This window comes from Macaca nemestrina, chromosome 6 (assembly GCF_043159975.1).
Source record: "Macaca nemestrina isolate mMacNem1 chromosome 6, mMacNem.hap1, whole genome shotgun sequence".
Lineage (NCBI taxonomy): Eukaryota > Metazoa > Chordata > Mammalia > Primates > Cercopithecidae > Macaca > Macaca nemestrina.
Window position 1 is genome coordinate 72046165 of NC_092130.1, and position 15323 is coordinate 72061487.

At 43.3% G+C, this 15323-nt stretch overlaps 1 protein-coding gene across 1 annotated transcript in view; it reads left to right on the top strand.

Annotated features, from left to right (window-relative positions):
• Positions 1–5478: 5478 nt before the first annotated feature.
• LOC105471091 (F-box and leucine rich repeat protein 17) overlaps positions 5479–15323 on the top strand; it is a 544848-nt gene continuing 535003 nt past the window's right edge. Inside the window, exon 1 of the mRNA XM_011723457.3 lies at positions 5479–6766. Coding sequence (XP_011721759.1) covers positions 5771–6766 — 996 coding nt within the window. The 5' untranslated portion in view covers positions 5479–5770. The remainder of the gene's footprint in view (positions 6767–15323) is intronic.

The window sequence follows — 15323 nt, forward strand, 5'->3', positions numbered from 1 at the left end:
CAGGCAATCTGCCTGCCTTGGCCTCCCAAAGTGCTAGGATTACAAGCGTGAGCCACCGTGCCCATCTGCTCCTTGACCCTCTTTTTAAGAGTTCACTTGATAATGTCAGGTCCACCTAAGATAATCTGCCTTTACTTATTTGTTTCTTTTTGAGACAGGGTGTCTCTCACACTGTTGCCCAGGCTCTGGAGTGCAGTGGTGCAAGATCATGGCTCACTGTGGCCTTGACCTCCCGGGCTCAAGCAACCCTTCTACCTCAGCCTCCAGATTAGCTGGGACTACAGGTGTGAGCTACCACGTCTGGCTAATTTTTAAATTTTTTGTAAAGATAAGGTCTCTTTATGTTGCCCAAGCTGGTCTCGAACTCCTGGACTTAAGTGTTTCTCCTGTCTCAGCCTCCGAAAATCTGCCTTTAAAAATCAGTTGATTAACAAATTTAGGTGCTGGCAATTTGAGAGTAAACAAAGTAGGAACTAATTCTGATGGGAATGATAGTCAACTAACACAGAAATACCACAACTGCGGACTGTGGTAACTGCTGTGAAGGAAATGAACAGGGCAGTGTGACAGAGTGACTGGGGAAGAACTCTCATGACAGGAGGTGATATCAGGGCTGATATCATCTGGAATCTCAGAATGAATCAGTCAAGAGAAGAGCTTAGGGAAGAACAGGCCAGGCAGCAGCTGAACTTTCACATCACGTCTGAAACAAATTATTCAGGAATATAGATTGTCCTCCTGAAGGGAATTCTCTGGAAACTTGTTTTCCACTATCATCTTTGGCCTTGAGTATTTTAGCGAAAACACAATATAACATGGAATTAAATTTACTGAACACCTGGGTGTTCCATGATTTCAAGATGCATAAAACAATGTCTTTCTAGGCCATCCATCATATTTACCACAATTATTGGGATCAATGGCATGTGATCTTTGTTCTCTTTGTGCGTCACTGGTGCTATAGGATGTTTTAGATATTTACCACAACCACTATTATCCAACTTCAAGCATGAACACCTTTTACACAAGGCTGTCTTTTTTATAGGCAAATGTGAATTTCAAATTGAGTATAATCTATGTTAGCAAAGAAGAAAGAAAAACTTTTCTTTTTACCTTGTTTTGCCACATTTTAAATTTATATACTGGTTTTCAGTGTGAATCTCAGTAGGCCATAACTCAAATCTACCTCAGGTTGGGATATTATTCAAATATGTAACTATTTTATATTATAGAATCCATTATTTCACCACAGTAAGTTATTCACTGAAATAAATCATAAGAACAAACAATTTGGGGGTTTTCTCCCTATATTCATCATTCCCTTCCCTCTATGCAATTCAGAAAGAATTCATGAAATCCTGACAACTCCACAATCAGACATATTTCTCAATAACAACCTTACTTAATTATTCTCAGAATGCCTACATTCTTTTATTGTTTTTTGAGATGGAGTTTTGCACTTGTTGCCCAGGCTGGAGTGTAATGGCACAATTTCAGCTCACTGCAACCCCTGCCTCCCGGGTTCAAGCGATTCTCCTGCCTCAGCCTCCTGAGTAGCTGATATTACAGGCAGGCGCCACTGGGCCCAACTAATTTTTATATTTTTAGTAGTGTGACGTTTCACCATGTTGGTCAGGCTGGTCTTGAACTCCTGACCTTAAGTGATCTGCCCACTTTGACCTCTCAAAGTGCTGGGATAAAGGCATGAGCCACCACACCCGGCCCTAAATTCATACTTTTAAGGCTTCTCTACAGACCCTTTGAACAACTTTAACTGGCATCTAAGAGCTTGCTTCTCCTCTAGTCTGTCTTCTACATAGCAGCCTGATTATCTTCCCAAAAACTGAACAAAATCCCTGTCCTCATGGAGCCTATGTTCTGATTGAACAAACCAAAAAATTTTTAAAACGTGATAATAAGCTATAAAGAAAATAAAAACGGTAAGGTGAAAGGGCAAAGGAGGGATTAACTTTAGATAGGCTGGTGACATTTGATAATAACAACTGCTAATGCCCTCCAGCTAAAGAGCAGCAGGAAAACAACTAGATTTAAACCAAGGTGGGTTTAATGACTTGTTGCAGGGAGGAAAAGAGCAATGAGGAATGAAGTTGGGCAGGGGCACTCTCACTAAGAGGGTATTGGTATTGTGAAAAACATTACAGGAATGAGCTTCTGTTAGGTGATTTTGGGGAAGTGTCAACGTTTTGCTTTGGATTGGATGCTGGCAGGAAACAGGTGATCCTATAACTGAGTATTTTAATATTTGCGATCTAGAAGGCAGGAAGAATGGATCAAGGTTAAGGTTGTAATTGGCCAAGAAACAGTGGTCACTTATATTAAAAAGAATGTTTGGTCATTTTTGTGGTTTAGAGACTGTTCTTCTATTTGCTGTGTTCAGACATGATTATGGAGGGGTCTTATATTTGTCTATTGTAGTCATAAAGTGACTATAACTGATGTTGATGTTTTGTGAGACTGTTTATATTTGACAAAACACTGAGAACTGAGAATGCCAGGACCACTGCCAGTACCACAAATGCCTAGCTATCCAGCTCCTGGCTGTCCGGGGTTGGTTCCCACTGCAACTCCGCCCCCTCTGCCCCCACAACTAGCAAAGCTATCAGCTGCTACAATTGTCTCTATAATTCCAATTTATGACTCTTATTCATAATTCTGTATCTTTAACATTTACAACATTGGTATTATTATTTAGGGTACTGAGTTCCAAAACTCATTACAGCTCTCCTGATAATAGTAGTAGCTTATTTAATCATTGATGAAATATACAAGACCGTGACTCTCTGCTATTTGCTGTGGTAAATAAAAAGAAGGGTTAGAGACAATCCTAAGCCTCAAGGAATTTGAAGTTTTTTTTGGAGAGAACTAGTGGTGTGATGATGGTGGGTGATGAGAACAGACATGCAAAATATCTCACCTATAAAAAACAAGTATCTTTTGTCAGCACAGAGTACAACAGGTAGACCAAAGACAATCTGCTTGTGGTTGAATGGTTTAGGAACTGGGAGTAACAAAACATATATTGTAAAATTTAGGAATGACTTCAGAACCCCCAGAGTCAGTTGCTTCATCTCTAAAAACAAGACATCGAAGTTGGATGGTATGTGTAGTTCTGATACATTTGCATGGTACCAGGCTGTCTGTACAGGAATCACATAGGGAGCTTGTTATCAGGTAGAGATTCAAGGGCCCCGTATCCAGAAAACATTAATCATCCTAAGTTTTTGAGATTCATCCATGCTTTTTTTCTTGGGTTGCTGAGTAGTATTTAATTAGATGAATATATCAGTTTATTAATCCATTCTCCCACTGATGGACATCTGGGGAGTTTAGTTTTTGGTGACCATGAATAAAGTTGTTACAGACATTTTTTGTATGTCTTTTTATCGATATATGCTTTTATTTCTCCGGATAAATACCTAGATGTGGGATTGCTGGCTCACAGGGCAGATGTGTATTTATATTAAATGCACAGGTCACATTTTTTTTTTTAAAATGAGACTGTGTTTCACTACCCTGCTCAAGATGGAGTAGAGCAGCTATTTACATGCATAATCATAACAAACTGGGCTCAAGCGATTCTCACACCTCACCAGCCCTGCTGTAGTTTGAAAGATAGGTACAACCACAACTGGCTCTGATAGGTTAACATTTTTGACATAAAGTTACAAAACATTTTATAATACTCTTGCCTTTTGTGAAAGTGCAGCCGAGTAGAGATGTCAAAGGATCTGTAATAAGTCCTCAAACACTGCTCTGGGGCCCTGGAAGATTCCCCTACAGGCAGATGGATGAAAGTTATGTGGATTATATGTGTAGGTAAATGTAGTTCAGGCAATGCATTTGATAGTGAATAGCGTGTATGTCTGTGAAACCTTTTGACAAATATTTGCTTCTAGAATTCCACATCACTGTCATTAGGCTCTGAAAGAAGGATCCCTGAATGTGACAGACTTAAGATTAGTCATTTCTGACAAAGAGGCCACAATAAACAAATGTTGGATAGCATGTTTGAGTGCAGACTGGGTGGCGCTGGCCACTATAGTGGTAATAGCAATGTAGGTTCCAACAGAGGTCTCTAAGTCACTGGGCCTTGAATATTGCAATACTGCTCCCTCAGTCAGCTCTCTCAAGTTATCCTTAGCAGATTTTTTTTTTTTAAACAGCTGCCACTTCACTTCCACCCTTCAGCAGGTAACCAAGCTCTATCTGAAGGAAAATAGAAACCATCAGAAAGGAACTCTCACCTTCCGGCTAGAAACATCCACCTATCTATATTCATCCTTTATCTACCTTTCGTCATTCTCTGTAATCACAATGAAGAAAGTGTCCTTCCTAAAGCACTCTCCATTCCACCTTCTCCTATTTCTCTCATTGGAGTCGCTCATTCCCATCGGTATTTGCTTCCTCCAATTCTTCGCTTGTGAAAGCTAACTTCTCCAGACCAGGTGCCGCTCTAGTAGCTGCCCTAGCTCTCTAGCCTCGATATAGTCAAACCTTCTAACGGACTGCCTGCACAGCTATTTCCTCCTTCTCATCCGACTCACCAAGGTTTGTCATACAGCCGGCACTGCACCGTCATGTTTAAAATATATAACAGACGGCTAGACAGCATTCCGAGGGTGCAGACAATAAAGTGATCTACAGCTTGTAGCCTGGGTGTTGGATGGCTCATTGGGTGGGGAAGCTGTTATCTTTCCACCGTGCACAGGTAATTTGATATATGCTTTCACTCTGAAATAAAGTTGTGGAAAGGCAGTAGTACGCAACAATTAATAAAACACAAGTGAGTAAACAGTGATGCCGCACAACCAATCAACCCCTCACATGACTTGGGTGCGTATCACCCACCGGCCGCATCTGCCACTCCGCCCAAGGCGCGGTCAGCACCCACGCCGGCCCTTCCGGCGGAACCCGCCTCGCGGCTTCGAAGTGGCCTGCGTTTCCGAGTCAGGGGTGGTGATGGGGGTGGAAGATGAGGGGAAGAGCCGAGCGGCTACCGGCCAATGGCAGCTCTTGAACTTACACCTCGAGACGTCAGCGCGGCTGTGTAAACGGATGTCACACAGCTGGCTCGGAAGTGTCTCCTCCCGCCTTAGAAAAGCGGCGCACGCCCAGCAGCTTCGGAAAAACCTTAGGCGGCTGGAGGGAGGGGCGCGCGCCGCACCCCGCGAGCCCAGAGCTCCATACCCTAGCCGGCCGGCTTCTTCCCGTAGTGCCGTGTGGCTGCCGTTCCGGGTGAGCAGCGGGCGCTGGCGTCCCCGCCACGAGCGCGCCACCGCAACTGGCTCCGCCCCCTGCCGGAACGGGCCGCGCGTTCCTGCGGCTCCGAGCAGAGTCGCGGGCGCGCGCGCCGGCGGCAGATCCGCAGTTAAAATGGTCCGAGCGGGACCCGGCCTTGCCCCCGCTGCCGCGCTGACTGACTGAGCCGGCTGGCCGGGCCCGGACTGGTCACCTAGCCGGCAGGCTCGCTCGCTCGCTCACTCCCTCGCGTCCCCAAAGCTCGCGCCCATCGTTCTCCCGGCTTCCCTGGGCAAAGCATGTAGCCCCCGTCGGGCACTCCGGCGGCCCGCAGCTGACGCCCACCCCCCACCGTCGCGTGTGTGCCCGTGTGTGCGTGTGTGTGCGCAGGGAGGGCGACCCCGCCGCGGGCCGGGGGCCGAGCCAGCGAGCGGCCTGCCCCGCTGCCAGGAGCCCGCCTCTCTGGGTCTCCCTCCCTCCCGTCCCGGTCCCCCTCCTCGGGGTCTTCTATATGGGCCACCTTCTCTCGAAGGAGCCGCGTAACCGCCCGAGCCAGAAGAGGCCTCGCTGTTGCAGTTGGTGCCGCCGCCGGCGCCCTCTCCTCAGGCTGCCCCGCCGGACCCCAGCCAAGGTGCCCCCTCAACCGGCGGCACCCCGGAGCCGGGACTGCTTCTTCCGCGGGCCCTGCATGCTCTGCTTCATCGTGCACAGTCCCGGCGCGCCCGCCCCCGCCGGCCCAGAGGAGGAGCCGCCGCTCTCGCCGCCGCCGCCGCCGCGGGACGGGGCCTACGCTGCCGCCTCCTCCTCCCAGCACCTGGCGCGGCGCTACGCGGCCCTGGCCGCCGAGGACTGCGCCGCTGCCGCCCGCCGCTTCCTGCTATCCTCGGCCGCCGCCGCCGCAGCCGCTGCCGCCTCGGCTTCGTCGCCCGCCTCCTGCTGCAAAGAGTTGGGGCTGGCTGCGGCCGCCGCCTGGGAGCAGCAGGGCCGAAGTCTCTTCCTGGCCAGCTTGGGGCCGGTGCGCTTCCTGGGGCCGCCCGCCGCCGTGCAGCTCTTCCGGGGGCCGACACCGCCGCCGGCCGAGCCCCCTACGCCCCCCGAAATGGTGTGCAAGCGGAAGGGGGCCGGGGTCCCAGCCTGCACCCCCTGCAAGCAGCCCCGCTGCGGCGGCGGGGGCTGCGGCAGCGGCGGCGGTGGTGGTGGGGGAGGGCCTGCGGGGGGAGGCGCTTCGCCGCCCCGACCCCCCGACGCCGGCTGCTGCCAGGGCCCGGAGCAGCACCCGCAGCCGCTCTGCCCCCCGCCTTCTTCTCCCACCTCTGAAGGTGCCCCTACCGAAGCTGGCGGGGACGCTGTCCGAGCTGGGGGCACCGCCCCCTCGTCCGCCCAGCAGCAGCATGAATGTGGCGACGCGGACTGTCGGGAGCCCCCCGAAAACCCCTGCGACTGTCACAGGGAGCCGTCCCCCGAAACCCCAGACATCAACCAGCTGCCGCCGTCCATCCTGCTCAAGGTGGGTCTGGGCGAGAGGCGCAGGGATGCTCGCTTTCCCCCACCCTCGGCCCCCGCCTCTGAGGCTTTCTCTCTCCTCCCCCTAAACGCGGAGGAGGGGGGTTCCCTGACAGTCTAGGGACGTCCGAAGGGGAGACTGGGAAGCCAGTGGGGCCTCTGCGTATGACCTATTTTTTGAAGTAGGAGCACTTGGAGTCTACTGAATGTCTTTTAATAGCTTGACTCTGTAACCCACCATTCAGGGTTCAGCTATTATTAGAATCCCAACCCAGTCGTTTAGAAACTTCGCAGGTATTCTGTGGAAAAGAAAAAAAAAAATTAATCGGGAAGTTTATACTTAGTGGGTAAAGGCTTTGCGTATTAGTATTTGAACGTCTTCAAACATTACTTTTATGTTTGATGATTGGTAGTTAATGTCAAACAGTTATTATTGAGCATTTACCATAATCAGGCGCTGCACCAGAACTTTATATATATAATATCCCATTTATTCCTTCAGTTAAAGCTGCGAGATAAATACTGTTAATATCTTTATTTTATACCAGAAGAAACTGATTTCTCCGTGCTGTGGGCCACTGTTTACAGTAGTGAGTCAGGCAGAAGTGGCCTTTGCTCCTGTGGAGCTGACAGTCTAGTGGGGCTTGAAGTGGTCGAATGACTTGTGCAAGGTCACATACAGAAAGTAAAGGGTAGATCTAGGTCTTGAATGAGGGAATTTAAGACCACCTGACTTTAAAACCCCTTTGTTTATGCTATGTTGTAATGCCCTTCTACAGTTTAGCCTTTGCATAAAAGCATGCAGATTACCAGAGGTAAGCGCAGATGTATTTTTTGTTGGGAAATGGGTGAGTAGAGGTAGGTGTCCTATATGAGCTTTGTGTCATTTTCAACTATCAAGGATATTTTGCAGTTTTGTCAATGCTAGTGACAAACTTTAGTTACATAATAGAGTTTTTCTTAAGTTATTAACTTTTTCCCTCTTTTTCTGTCTTCTCCCACCCTACCCTATCTGGAGCTTAATAAATATAAACCATTTTCATTGTGGATGATACTAGAGACTGTCCATAAATAATCTTGATAAGAATTTGGCTACTTTTACCGTTACTGAAGTAACTGTCAGTAATTACAATTGTTATTGTCACCAATATAGTTTCTGTGACTAGACTATTTGCATATTTACAGTACTGTGTGTTTGGGTCTTTTTTACTGTGATATTAATGTTCTTGTGAATGATACAGCAAGAAGGTGGGAAAACTTACATTTCCTTGTGTCAAAATGTAATGATCTAATTCTTATGGAGGTCTACTTGTTGGAAGAGTAATTCCCTACTCTTTGTGTGCAGAGGTGCATTTTAGGACAAAGGGAACTTTCTTGAGTCCTTTAAATCACTGGATGATATGGATAAATAAAATATCAACAAATATTTGGTATAGAAATTTGATTGCTCTCTTCTTATTTGGCAAATAAGACTGTTTCAAAATGAACCAAAACAAAGCCAGGTACCTTCTACTTTTTTACTTAAACCATTATTTCATGAGGTAAAAAAACATTTTAATGCCAAGAAAAAAAAAAGGGGGACATGGGCTCATAATAAAAAGGAACTCTAATAGAATAAAATAAACTTATTCTATTAATACCGCATTGTTCTTTTTCATATTTTTTCCTGAGGATTGTTGAAAACTTTGTCTAAAGGACATATGGGAATTACCATGGACTTGCCCTACTGTGTGTATTTGGACATGTTATGTAGATTTCCATTCCTTGTATTAGAAAACTCTAATAAAGATTCTCTGTCTGAGTCTGATGGTCCTAGTGGTATTCAGCACGAAGTGAGTTGTACTATCTGGGATGAATTGAATTAGTGATTGTTCAGTGTCTGCCAACCCCAGTTTTTGGGTGCAGAGACTCTGGATTCATAGTCCTGTTGAATGCTCTCTCTCCTTTAAGTGCAGTGCCTGGCATATAGTAGCACTCAGTAAATACTTACGAATGAATGTATGATCAGGTGTTTGGAGTCTGGGCTCTGAGACTCAGGGTGAATATGCCACACCACGAAGGGATATTTCTAAGCAATGTCCATATTCTGACTGGAGTTACTGTTTGAGCCACGGTAGAGCCATGTGGTGGTGAAAGGGTTCTAGCTCTGCTGGTAAGGACTGGAGTTGTTTGACTTGGAGCAGAGAAGACTTAAGGAGCTATGACCATTTTTCTTTTCTAATATTAGAAGGGTTGTTGCATAGAGAGGCACAAGTCCATCATCACTGTTGGAAAACATTCTTAGAAATTACACCCTTTACTCCTGGTAGTGAGTCAATAGCTATTATAATTGTATTGCTTTTGCTTCATCTTTTATGCTATGAAGTTACTATAGCTGTAAAAACAAACAAACAAACAAAACAAACGAGGCAGGTAGAATTTGGGAGAGAAATGTGAGGATGTTTAAGAATTTAAAGGATTTTTTTGGGGAAAGCTACCATACTTGCCTTTTTTTTTTTTTAATGGCGGAGGAGAAAAACTAAACGATGTGTTGCATCCTAGACTGATTTTTGGCTCAATATCAGTAAGGATGTTTTTCTTTTGTGTAGGTTAATAAATATTACCTGCTTTAAAGCAGTCAAAAATGCATTTTAATAGTTTCTTTAAAAAGTTGTTTAGCTTTGGCAAAATATCCTGTTTTATGCTTATTACCCACATCTTAAATTTCTTCACTTGGATAAACCAAATCTGGATTTAGTCAATGGCCTGTGGTTTATAACAGCCATACCACTTTTACAAAAAAGATAACAGCTAAAGTCAGGCATGTTTCAGACAAGATGCTACTTGGTTCCAGTGACCATGCCCTACATGTTGATTGTTAACTGACAAATTAGCCCTTTAAGACCGCATAGTCCTTTAACCTTAAAAATATGATCTAGGCCTCCTAAATTTTTATTTTCTCATTTATAAAATGAGGAGGACGGGCATAAAAATATTCACAAGAAATGTACTTTCACCTGTGGCTGCATGAAGAGTTTGGTGAATCCTTTCCACACACAAAAAAGTATAAAACTGGCAAAATTGCCCAAAACTATTTGAACTCTGGAAATCAACCAAAAGCAAAGAAAAACACGGAGAAACATTTATTCTTAGGAAAACTGTTAGAGCTTCAGGTAAGAATAGTGCAAGTCTACAGCATTCTCATGTAGGCTTCTAATGTGACCTCCTGTCCCAGCACTTTTGGCAAGAACTGTAGTTTGGAAAACCAGCAGCTTTGCTGCCAGCGAGTTGATTCAATTTGGGGCAATGAATAAAAACCTTTGTCGATAAAATGTACTGAACTTGGTAGGGAAAAAGAAGGAAAAACCATGTATTTGCTCCTTTAAGGTTGTAGTGCCAGTTGGGGTGAGTGGAAGACATTAAAAGGCAGACCCTGGAAATGAGAGAACCGTAAAGGGATGACCACTCCACATATCCTGGCATATTGTGGAACTATGCACATGTGTAGGGGAGACCTGAGGTTTTCTAACTGAGAGCAAGGACCAAGGCAGATGAGAATTCTCTAAGCTTTGAATATGCCCTTCTTAACCCACACACAGATTGAAGAGCAGGCTCAAGCTGTTTGAGCATATCTTTGGGATATACATAGCTGAAAACTAAGCTATTCAGACACAGGATGACTCCCTAGAAAGCCAGGCTAAAATATATATATGTGAATTAAAATCTGAACAGAGGTAGTCACACTGCCCAGAACACAGATTCCACAGTTTAGGGCCAGACATGCTAAAAGGCTTGGAAATATACAATTCTGCACTGGCGGCCAGGCATGGTGGCTCACACCTGTAATCTCAGCTTGAACCTGCGAGGTAGAGATTGCAGTGAGCCGAGATCATGCCGCTGCACTCCAGCCTGGCAACAGGGTGAGACTCCGTCTCAAAAAAAAAGAAAAAAAGAAAAAAATGTATACGCTGGCTGTGTCATCCAAAATGTCCAGTTTCTAACAAAAAATTGTAAGACACGTAAAGAGACCCATACTGAGGGAAAAAGAAGGCAGTTAATAGAAACTGACTCTGAGTGAGCCTAGAGATTAGACTGAGCAAAGACTTCAAACTGCTATTATAAACATGGTAAAAGAAAGGAAACATTATTTAAATAATTACAGTAGAATATGATGACATTGACCCAACAAATTGGAAATCTCAATAAACAAATGAGAGCTTTAAAAAAATTTTATTCTTTTTGATGCTATTATAAATGGAAGTGCTTTCTTAATTTCATCTTCAGATGATTCATTGCTAGTATATAAAAATATTTGCGGCTGGGTGCGGTGGCTCATGCCTGTAATCCCAGCACTTTGGGAGGCCAAGGTGGGTGGATCACGAGGTCAGGAGATCGAGACCATCCTCGCTAACATGCTGAAACCCCATCTCTACTAAAAATAATACAAAAAAATTAGCCGGGCGTGGTGGTGGGCGCCTGTAGTCCCAGCTACTTGGGAGACTGAGGCAGGAGAATGGCGTGAACCCAGGAAGCGGAGCTTGCAGTGAGCCGAGATTGTGCCACTGCACTCCAGCCTGGGCGACAGAGTGAGACTCCGTCTCAAAAAAAAAAAAAAAATTGCTTATTCTAACATTAAGTTTTGTGTTTATTCTCTGGGATTTTCTCTATATAAGATCATGAAATCTGTGAATATAGGATGTTTTAATTCCAGTTCCCCAATCTGGATGCCTTTTATTTATATTCCATGTCTAATTGCCTTGGCCAGAATCTCCAGTACAGTGTTGCGTAGAAGTCATGATGCAGACATCCTTCTTTTGTTTCCAATTTTGGGGAAAAACTTTTAGTCTTTTACCATTAAGTATAATGATAACTAGGGGTTTTTGGTAGATGCTGTTTCTCAGGTTGAGGAAGTGTTCTTTTATTCCTATATTTCTGAATGCTTTAATCAAGAAAGGGTGTTGGATTTTGTCCAGTGCTTTTTCTTGAATCAATTGAGATGATCTTTTTTTTTAAACCTTTATTCTATTAATATGGTGTGTTACATGGGTTTTTTTTCATATGTTGAACCATCCTTGCATTCCAAGGGATAAATCCTACTTGGTCATGGTGTATAACCCTTTTACTATACTGTGGATTTAGTTTCCTTATATTTTATTGAAGATTTTCACATCTGTATTCATAAGGGACATTGGTCTATAGTTTCTTGAGATTTCTTTGCCTGGCTTTGGTATCAGAATATGCTGGCCTTATAGCATGAGTTAGGAAGTGTTATCCCATCCTCTCATTTTTTGGAAGAATTTAAGATAGATTGGTTTTCATTCTGATTTAAGCATATTACTAGTGAGGCTATCTGGTTCTTGTCTTTTCTTTGTTGTAAGTTTTTTGTTTTTTATTACATATTCCATCTTTTTACTTGCTGTACATCCATTCAGATTTTCTGTTTCTTTTGAGTCGGTTTTTATAGTATATATTCTAGGAATTCGTCATCTATTTCATCAATTTGGCAGCACACAATTACAGTATTCTCTTATAATTGTGTACTTTTTGTAAGGTTGGTATTAATGTTCCCATTTTTATACATGATTTTAAAATTTGAATCTCTCTTTATTCTTAGTCTAGCCAAAATTGTGTGTGTGTGTGTGTGTGTGTGTGTGTGTGTGTGTGTGTGTGCAGGGTCTCTGTCACCCAGGCTTGAGTGCAGTGATGTGATCATAGCTTATAGCTATGTAAATGGAAGTGCAGCCTTAAACTCCTGGGCTCAAGTGGCTTTCCCTCCTCTCAGCCTCCTGAGTAGCTGGGTCCACAGGCATGCTGGCGCATGCCTGGTTAATTTCTTAAATAATTTTTGTAGACAGGGTCTTGCTGTGTTTTCCAGACTGATCTCAAACTCCTGGCTTCAAGCAGTCCTCCCACTTTGGCTTCCCAAAGTGCTGGGATTATAGGTGTGAACCATTGTGCTTGGCCTGATCATGTTAAAGAATAAACTTTTGGTTTTGTTGATCATCTGTTATTTTTCTAGTCTATATTTCATTTGTATTAGCTCTATTTTTTCCCCTTGTTTCTGCTTGGTTTGTGTTGAGTTTTTTTTTAATAGTTTCTTTTTTTTTTTTTTTTTGAGACAGAGTCTCGCTTAGTCGCCCAGGCTGGAGTGCAATGGCGCGATCTCGGCTCACTGCAAGCTCCGCCTCCCAGGTTCACGCCATTCTCCTGCCTCAGCCTCCCGAGTAGCTGGGACTACAGGCGCCCGCTGCCTCGCCCGGCTAATTTTTTGCATTTTTAGTAGAGACGGGGTTTCACCGTGTTAGCCAGGATGGTCTCGATCTCCTGACCTCGTGATCTGCCCGCCTCGGCCTCCCAAAGTGCTGGGATTACAGGCGTGAGCCACCGCGCCCGGCTAATAGTTTCTTAAGGTAGAAGTTTAGGTTGCCAATTCAAGATCTTTCTTCTTTTTATATGTGGTTACTTGTATCTGTATCCCATATATTTTGCTATATGTTTTTGTTTTCATTAATTTCAAATTATTTTCAATTTTCTTTATTAGTTCTTCTTACTTGTTGATTGTTAAATTTTCATGTATTTGTGAAATTTCCAGATTTCCTCCTGTTAGTGATTTCCCCTCCTCTTCCCTCCCCTCCCTTCTCCTCTTTTCTTTCATTTTTTGAAACAGAGTCTCTGTATCACCCAGGCTGGAGTGCAGTGGCATGATCATGGCTCACTGCAACCTCTGCCTTCTGGGCTCAAGTAGTCCTCCCACCTCAACCTCTCTAGTACCTTGGATTACAGGTGCGCGTGCCACCACACCCACCTAATTTTTGTATTTTTTTTTGTAGAAATAAGAGTTTTGCCATGTTGCCCAGGCTGGTCTTAAACTCCTGGGCTCAAGTGATCTGTCTCCCTCGGCCTCCCAAAATGCTGGAATTATAGGCCTGAGCTGCCGTTCCTGGCCTCTGTTACTGATGTCCAATTTCCTTTCATTGTCATTGGAAAAGATACTTTGTATGAGCTTAATATTTTAAAATTTGTTGAGACTTGACTTGTAGTGTAGTATTTTAGACTTCGGTCTTTGAGAATGTTTTTACACACTTCAGAAGAATGTGTATTCTGTTTTGTGTAGTGTTCTAGAGATATCTGATAGGCCCAATTTAAGTTTTGTTCAGGTATTCATTTTACTTCTTCATCTCTTGTCTGGTTATTCTGTCCATTATTAAAAGTTGTGTGTTGCGGTCTCCAAGCATTAATGCAGAACTCTTTTTATTTTTTTTCTTTTCAATTCTGTCAGTTTTTGCTATATGTATTGTTCCATGCTTTTACTCTCAATCTGTATATAGTTTTGGATCTAAAGTGAGTCTCTTGTAAACAGTTTATAATTGGATTGTGTTTTTAAGTTTCATCCTGTCATTCATTGTGTCTTTCTTTTTGAGACAGGGTCTCAGTCTGTTGTCCAGGCTGGAATGCAGTGGCACGATCACAACTCACTGCAGCCTCGACCTCCTGGGCTCAAGCTATTCTCCAACCTCAGCCTCCCATGTAGCTGAGACCACAGGTGCATACCACCATGCCTGGCTAATTTTGTCATTTTTTTTGTGTGTGTGTGGAGATAGGGTCTTGCCATGTTGCCCAGGCTGGTCTTGAACTCCTGGGCTCAAGTGATCCACTCAACACAGCCTCCCAAAAGTGCTAGGATTGCAAGTGTGAGCCGCTGTGCCTGGCCTTGGCCCTATGTGTCTTAACCGGAAAGTTTAGCCCGTTTACATTTAGTGTAATTAGTGATAAGGAAATGCATTTACTATTTTATTGTTTGTTTTCTCTATGTCTTATATATTTTTTGTCAATTCCTCTGATGCTGTTCTTTACGTCAGGTATTTTCTAGTGTACCATTTTGATCCCCTTCTCATATGTACATATAATTCTCACATTATATAAATAAATGTAACATATCTAAATATATTAATATAAATCAAAAGTATAAATATGTTAATATATTTAAATATGTTATAAATAATCTAATATAACTAAAGTATAAATATATTAATATATTTAAATATATTATCTTTATATAATGTGGGAATAATATGTATATATGAGAATTACATATATAAATAAAATACAGTAAATAATTATATGTGTATTTCACAGTATTTTCCCTGGGGGTTGTAATTAACACTATATATTATAACAATTTAGTTTGAATTAATACCAGTTTAGTTTCAGTGGTATATAAAAGCTTTGCTCCTGTATTTGTTGTTACTGACACAAGTTACAGCTTTATGTATTTTGTGCCAATCAATATAGATTCATAATTACTGTTTTATGTAGTCTTTTAAATCATATAGCAAAGAGGAGGCATTACAAACCAAAGACACATTAATATGCACTTTTATGTCTACCTATGTAAATACCAACAATTACTGGTGTCCTTTATTTGTTTTGTGATTTTAAGCCACTGTCTGATGCCCTTACATTTCAGCCTGGTGGACTCTTTATAGCATTTCTTTTAGGGGAAGTCTACCAGTCACAGACTTCCTCAGTTTTTGTTTATCTGGAAAGATCTTAATTTTGCCTTTATTTTTAAAGGGTTGTTT